This window comes from Lutjanus erythropterus, chromosome 2 (genome assembly GCF_056507025.1).
Source record: "Lutjanus erythropterus isolate fLutEry1 chromosome 2, fLutEry1.hap2, whole genome shotgun sequence".
NCBI classification, from domain to species: Eukaryota; Metazoa; Chordata; class Actinopteri; order Lutjaniformes; family Lutjanidae; genus Lutjanus; species Lutjanus erythropterus.
The window spans coordinates 25,539,950-25,548,125 of record NC_139318.1 but is presented as its reverse complement, the minus strand read 5'-3'; the positions used below and the strand labels follow the sequence as shown (position 1 = coordinate 25,548,125).

General features: G+C 41.4%; 1 protein-coding gene across 1 annotated transcript in view; it reads left to right on the top strand.

The window, feature by feature from the left end:
• The first annotated feature begins 1,539 nt into the window (after positions 1-1,539).
• The window catches only part of cacna1da (calcium channel, voltage-dependent, L type, alpha 1D subunit, a), a 94,001-nt gene continuing 87,364 nt past the window's right edge, over positions 1,540-8,176 (top strand). The window contains exons 1-2 of the mRNA XM_084734743.1: positions 1,540-1,884; positions 5,570-6,017. Coding sequence (XP_084590869.1) covers positions 5,716-6,017 — 302 coding nt within the window. The 5' untranslated portion in view covers positions 1,540-1,884; positions 5,570-5,715. The remainder of the gene's footprint in view (positions 1,885-5,569; positions 6,018-8,176) is intronic.

The window sequence follows — 8,176 nt, the reverse complement described above, 5'->3', positions numbered from 1 at the left end:
TTATTTGATGGCTTTGCTGCCATGACATTTGACCCTTTGTGCCCTCAAAAAATTGAAAACACCAAAGGCCAAGTAGCCTTGCCCCCAAAATAATGAAACTACAGGCCTGGTTGCAAGGCTTTGCATTTTCATTATTGATTATTTTGAGAAAACAGCATGTTTCATGTGAGAGAAGTGCTCATTCAACACATGATTTGTGTGACTACCTGGTGTAATTACTCTTGCTTTTTTCTGTTTAGGATGTAATCAGTGATGAAATGTAACTCAGATCCCTTACAGCCTTTCACCACTTTCTAATCTCATATTAAAAAAAAAAAAAAACAACAACGTATGGACAACTTATTCACACTTACAGCTACAGACCATTTCTAACCACTATGGCTTGTCAGAAACTAGAAACACATGAGCAGTTATTAATGGATTACTAACATTTTTAACTCCATTACTGAAAAACAAAAATGAAAAACAGCTGCCAGTGGGAATTCTTGCAACTTGGCAATACAAAGTCTGTTCTTATTAATGACTCATAAATGATCTACATAGCATTTGTAACTGATTTATGAACAATAGACTAACACGGGATAAGACCAATTTCTGGGGCCAATGCTGCTAATGATATAGGGGAGTTTAAAAAATTCCGATATCAGTATATCTAATAATCGATGTTGTAATTATCCCTCAAATGTGCTCACTTAACACTTGATTTCTTGTTATATGATAAGATATGTCATGGTGGCAGGATATTTTACAGTCTAAAAATAAAATTTACTATAAATATATATGAAAACTTTTTTAACAGAACATATACAGCAGAAAATTATGCTTTGGGTGATATAAATTTAGCACAATGGTAAACATTTATGAGGACAGGATAAGATATAAGCTGCTTTTTGTTTTACAACCTGCCTCTAAGTAATTGACTGACAGCATTAAAATATTCAGCAATTGACTGATACTTAAGAGTACTGCTGTTTCTTTAGTTTTTTATTTTTATTCAGCGTTTATTGTCTCAGTGTTTCTATCAGTTGGCATATGTTAAATTCTAAAACATGTTAAATAAAACATACAATAGTCTTTAATAAAGTTATTTGTTTAAGAAAACAGCCTTTTGAGTACACAATCCACATGTAATTCCACGTCAAATGAAAAACCTAAATACCATTTGTTTGGTCAAAGAAGTTTCATCATATCAATATAGATTGATACAGATAGGCCAATATTGGGCAATAATATCAGCCGACCAATATATTTGTCTGCTTCTAACTCTTTCAGAATGTTCCTTATCAGATGGCACCCTGGAGGCCTGTATTTATTGAGTTTCTAACCCTGTGTTTTATTATTTCCCATCCATAGTGCCACAAGTGTAGCCTCCAAATAATAAATACAGGCTCACAGTGACTGTAGTCCTCTCAATACTCATCTCATAGTGACCTTCACGTGATTAATGAATGCTGCACATGTTTGAAAGGTGTCACCTTTCATTGAAGAAGCAAGGAGCAGGTAACGTTGACAGGTCTATTTGATGTGCAGCAGGAGCAGGATCAGGAGCAGGAGGAGAGTCTGTCGGGGCCAGGAGGAGGAGGAGGAGGAGAGCTTGCTCTTGCTCTGTGATGTGCACTCGTTTCACTGTTCACTGGCGCCGTGACGATAAGCAGGCAGCAGCGGACGAGGATGCTCTGTTGTCTGGTGCGCACTCTCCTGTCTCCAGCTCTCAGCGATCACCATGGAAGAGCTTAATTAATGCACAGGCTTTATGTGTCCCCGCTGCTCCCGGAGCCGATGAATTTTGAGACCCCGGACCTGCGTTTTTCGCCCCCCCGAAGCTCTGGAGCCGTGTTACCGGGCGGAGAGGACCGCGGCTGAACCGTAAAGTCTTCAGAAAAGGTAGTGAAGTTAGCCTCTTAGCATAGCTGCATGCAGGCAGTGATGATGGCTTTTTCTTTATTGTCAGAGGACAGCAGTTATTAATGGCCACTTTGCTCTCGACGCTGTCATGTTTGGTGGATTCAGAGCAGATCCATCGCCCTGTCACTAACATTTAAATGCGTTTTAACAGAGCATGGCCACATACCTTTCCTCCAACACTGAGGTAGGCTCTGGTCATGTGGACTGTCCACTACAGTATATTAGCCCTCACTGATTGAGGTTTGTTGTAATAACAGCTGTTTGTGCTGAGCAGCAGAGGATCATCTGACGGCTCTGCGATGCTCAGTTTTCACTATGAGCGCCGGGAGTCAGGCTGTCATTTCACATCATTTTTTGGGGGGGATTTCACCATCATCATATCCTACCTTGGTGGTGTCCAAGGAGAAATGTGAGGACGCTTGATGAGGGCTTATTTTGTAACGAATCGCTCATGGAAATGTCAGCATTCACGTTAGTCGCGGCTGCACGGTCGACGCTGTCGATGCAGCAGTGAGAATTTAATATTCCCAAATGAGCGCATTTTAACGCGTATTGTTCGCATACTGAGCTGCTCGCACTGACTAGCCTCGGCTACATGAAGGCAGCAGCAGCAGCAGCATCGCAGCACAAAGGAGATGCAGAGCTGGCAGCCTGAATCCACCACAAGATGTGCAGTCTTACATCACAATAACACTCAGATCAGGTTTTTCTCTGCAATGTGCAGATGCATTCTTCTCCGAGCTTCACTGCAATGTGACCTTTTCTGTTTCTTCCTCTGCGGGGCCTGCTCGCAGTTCAAGGACTTACACAACTGATGGGACCAAGTGATGTCTGAGAGTGGCAGCTCTGAATTTACAGGCTTAGTGTGTGTGTGTGTGTGTGTGTGTGTGTGTGTGTGTGTTTGGCTTCAGCTGCATGTCATCTGCCTTAGTGTTTTTCCTCACAGAATATGTTCAGGTTCAGGAGATTTTGGATCGTTATACTAAATTTAGACTCTTGATGGCAACATCAGAGCCCAGCCTCCCTGCCATATTTCTTGTAGTTTTGAGAAGCTTCAGCTGCACATTTCATTATTATCACTGTTTGAAGCGCACACCAGGAAACACTGCATATTAGACGATTCTACGATGATATTATGGAATAATCTTATTTGCATGTTGAGAAACTATCAGCTTATTCACCCTTCAGTTCAATAAACTATACAAGACTCCTTTGTGTCTCAGCTAAACTAAGAGTGCGTTCACACCTAACCTGTTTGCTTTGGTTAACATGCACCCCAGTGCGTTTGCCTGGTTAGTGCGGTGTGTTTGGGCTGTTGTGAAAGCTGTCATTTGAATCCTGGTATGGACCAAACAACTGGACAGAGACTGCTTGAAGAGGGTTTTAAGCACACTCTGGTGCGATTTGTTTATGGTATGAAAACAAACCAACCAACCACACGATTGTATGATATCAGATATCTGATTGCATAATATCTACTACTAAATCCATCTGTTGATGCAGGACGACAATCACCACAACTGTCCAATAAACGATTAACCCATCAGGCTAACCTGTCAGTGTTGGGCTGTGATGTCTGACAGTCGACCACTGAACCCTGTACCACTGTAACATCATGATTTAAAAGTCCTCTGTATTTTAGGTGGTGTGTTCTGTCAGGTGTTGCTGCTGTGAGTTGTTTGCGAAGTTTGGTTTCTGACGTGGGAGAGAAAATATAAGAAGCTGTGGCTGCTGGTCAATGCACTATGTCTCAGTTTTCTTTTTCTGGTATGCCTTATTTCTTTTCTGCTGTTAGTATGTTTCCAGCAACAATAACATCATCATCCATTGTGATGTTTCACTTTCACAATTAATTCTAAACCATGGAACCCTGCCTCTCAGTCCATAGCTTCATATGTATTCCTCTTGGTTTGTAAAAAGTCAGTGTGAGCTGGAACCAGAAATGCAGCAATATATAATTTATTCTTTTGGTCCAAATGAAATGGACGAAATGAACCAAACTACAGGTGTGAAAACACCCTAGGCGTAACTTTTTATGTGCCATTTTATCAGTTAAAACATGTTTTCTGTTCCTGTTTTGATGACGGATGAACTATTAGTGTGTTTGCTACTAAAATGTGGAGAGGGTCAAACCTGGAAACACAAACACAAAGTGGACCAGCTGAAAAACTGAAACTACGTATAATCATCGTTTTAGTTTGATTCAGGGACTGGACCTTTAGGTGCGAATCCTTAAACATTAATTGCATGCCAGTATGTGCTGTATACAACATTATGGATGACCCTCATGTCTTTTTACCTCACTGATGCCTTTGAGCCCATTTGGAACACCTGCTTTACTGTTGGCCAATGCACATCAGGTTGCTGGGGTCAAATACTTACATTTTGTGAATGAGACTTAATAAATAACCGGTTTACCAACCTGTGATTTGCCACAGGCTCCCATCATGTGCTATATTTTCTAAAGCCTGGAAACAGAGCCAAGAGGAGGAGCAGAGTCTGGTTTTCCCTCAGATCATTTGAATTACATGATGCTGTAATAGATTATTATGGAACTTTTGCTCAGAGATGCCAAAAATAAACTGCCTACCCCAGCTTTAAGGCAGGACAGGCTTTATTTACATAGCACACAGTAAAGTGATGTCATTTTCTGAACTTACCAGACTGTTCTAGCTATTATTTTATTTATCTTTACCCACCTTGTCATTATATTCACATGGCTGATTATGAGAAATCTTATTTTGTTAATATTTTGTAAAATAGTAAGTTCTAGTTTGGAATGCTATAAATGGCGTTGTACAGTATATTGCTCCTCCCCTACGCCGAATCACCATCCAGGAATCTTGGTGTTTACTTGACCCTCATTTAAAATTTGAACACATTGTTAACAAATTAGTTCAGGCTTGTTTTTTTCTTTCTTTTTTTCTTCTAATATCACCTAAAATCACCTGTATTATCAGCTTTTGATCAAGAACATATTATTCACACTTTGATCAACTTCTGCAATGCCACTTTCCGGCCATAGATCACCCATTACCCCTAACTTAGCTTTGCTGCATTGGTTTCCTGTGAAGTTCAGGACTTATTTAAAATTATTTTAATCACTTACAAGGCACCTCACCGCCAAGGTCCTGCTTATATTTCCAAACCACTAACCTTTACACCACAGAGCAACAACTTAGGTCAACCAATCAAAACCTGTTGGCTAAACCGTGTGCCAAGAGTGGGACTAATGCTGCATGTTGTCTACTGGTCGTATGCACATAATGTTTTTATGTATTTTCCAATGTGTATTATTGAATGTTTTACCTTGTATGTGCTGCGTGCTTGTGTGTTTTATGCTCATCGTACTGATGCTAGTGTAAAGCACTTTGTAACCTGTGTTTTAAAAGGTGCTATATAAATAAAGGTGCACTTACTTACCTCACAGTAGCTTTTAAGCAGGTCTAGCATATATGATGGGGTAAGGCCACTCAGAGCTTTATAGACAGGCAGAAGGACCTTAAAGTCTATTTTAGTGCATTACAAAAGCCAGTGTGGTGATTTTAGGACAGGCGTAATGTGCTCTACTCTCACTTAAAAGCAATATCAATTATTCTTTTATTGCTGGAAAAAGTGCAAAATATACTGACACCATCTCTTCTCACCTTTCTCTTCTTCTCAGAGGCAAATTATGCCAGCAGCACCAGAGTCGCTCCCCCTGGTGACGTGCCAGCTCATTGGTCAGACTGCTCTGCCCTTCTTTAGCCTCCCTGTCTACCCTGGCAGATCCATGCTGCTGGATGCTCCTCACAGAGCCACGCCCGCACCATGAGCGCCAACGGGCCCGCCCCAGACCCAGCCCCCGCGGCCCCAGAGGCCCCTCCCGCCTCCACCCCTGCCCCCGCTGCGGCCCCAACCCCAGCTCCCGCGGCACCACCCGCTCCTCCCGCCCTGCCCGCTCCAGCGTCCACTACCATCCCGGTAGGTGCGTTGGCACAGAAGAAGCGACAGCAGTATGCCAAAAGCAAGAAACAGGGCAGTAACGCCAACAGCAGGCCACCGAGGGCCCTGTTCTGCCTCAACCTCAACAACCCCATACGTAGGGCCTGCATCAGTCTGGTGGAGTGGAAGTATCCTTTACAGTGGTGGTGGGTGCTAGTCTGAGGGCTGAGATCTGAAGACCATTACTTGTTCATACAACTGAAAAGAACTGATTGAAGGAAATTGGCAACTATTTTGCTAATTTATTTATCATTTAAAGGGATAATTTGGATTATTTGATGTGGGGTTGTACAAGGTACAAGGGGAAACTGTTGTTATATAAGTCAATTATCACTCTGTTCAAACCAACCAGACCCCATAGGTGAAATCAGCAATTTTACCTTGCAGAATACAGGAGTTGCTGGTCTACCAGAGTTGATTGGTTAGTTTGTTTGTGTTATTGTGTGACTTTGGTGAATCCAAACTAACATTTTAAAACACAGAAGTCACACCACAGACCAACCAAACTAACCGATCGAGGCAGCGGTAGACCAGTAAGTCCCATGTTCTGTGAGGTAAAATGACTGATTTAGCCAATGGAGTCTGGTTGATTTTTAGGGAGCAATATTTGGTTTGGGTGACTTGTCCAGGGTGAACCCTGCCTCTCGCCCAATGTCAGCTGGGATAGGCTCCAGCCCCCCCGCGACCCTTCGGGAATAAGCGGTTACAGAAAATGGATGGATGGATATTTGGTTTCTATAAAAGCAGTTTTCCATCAGAAAGTATCTCTGACAGCAAAGTAAAGAAGTTAAAATATTATAAATATAGTGCACACTCAAACTGGTATTGATTTTTTTAGGTGGATTTTTTTTAGATGGTTAAACTATGTTTTGTTTCTGACCCTGTCCACAGCAGTGCATTGCTGGCATCTACTGTTGGTAAAACATTGACTGTTGATAAGTAACTCAAGCAACCCCACATCAAATAATATGAAACTATCCCTTTGTGAGAATTGTTCTCTTCTTTCTATTTATATCAATGCAAATCAAATATCTTTAGGTTTTTGTTCATTGGTCAGACAGAAATAGACATTTTAAAATGTCACCTTGGCTGCTGGGAAACCGTGATGGGTATTTATCACTATTTTCTGACCTTATGGATTATGGATTGGATAAGAAAATAATTGCCACATTTTTTGATAATGAAAATGGTTATTAGTTGTCAACCTACTTCTTCACAGCTCCTGTGTGTGTACCTTTGTTGGATTTTAGCTGAGGTAATTATGTGACTGCTACATATGATATGGTAATCAGACTCAGGCGGCTTATAGAGGCGACAAAAAGAGAAAAAAAAAGACCTGCTTTATCTTGGTTTAGACATTTTCTCTAAGTTCCACAGGTCAGTGTATTATTTATAGCTGTAATTCAATCAGGAGAGACTTCATTTGGTGAACAATTATTTTTTGACACGGACGCAGTAAAGATGCTGAACAGGAACGTGTTTAGTGATTAGACCACTTTGTGATATTATCATAATTTAAAGGGGGCAGTGAAGCTGTGAGAAGTGTACGATGACCTCAGTGGATCCAAGACACTGATGGTTGTGGAGATGTGTGAAGAGGATGGATGAGAAGAAGAGCAGGCTGATGAGCTGATGAGCTCAGACCTGGGTGCTGGACTTGATGAACTGGAGGTGAATGGGGTGGAGGAGGGTCGTAACAATTGGCCCTGACATGACAGCTGATAGCAACAGAGACAAGAGCAGATTAAAATTTTGACAGCAAAGTGATGATTGGCTGACAGAGGTCATGGCAAAATCTGGCTGGTTTAACTAAAAGAGCCCCTTAAATGCCCCCTAATCAGCTGATACTAGGCAACAGGAGAGGAGAGGAGTGAGTGAGCCTGAGTCCTGATTGAACTTCCTGTCCTTTTTTGACAGGAAACTGTCATTGTATAAACTAAATAATGCTTTATTTACCTTGCAGGACACAGGAGTTGCTGATCTACTGCTACTCTGAACTGTTAGTGTGTTTGTGCCGTTGTGTGACTTTGGTATTTTAAAGGGTTAGTTTGGTTTCACTAAAGTCACACAATAGCACAAACAAACAAACTGATTGAGGCAGCGGTAGTAATAATATAATATAATATATTATTATAATTTCTTAAGTTCCCACACTGTAGGTGACTGGTTACAGGTTACTGTAGGTATTACACAGATTATGGAAACTGTCTCTTTACACTAAGTGCAAGAATAAACAGGTTTCTTGCACAAAACATTAAGTGGAAGTCACTGAATCTTAAAATACTGG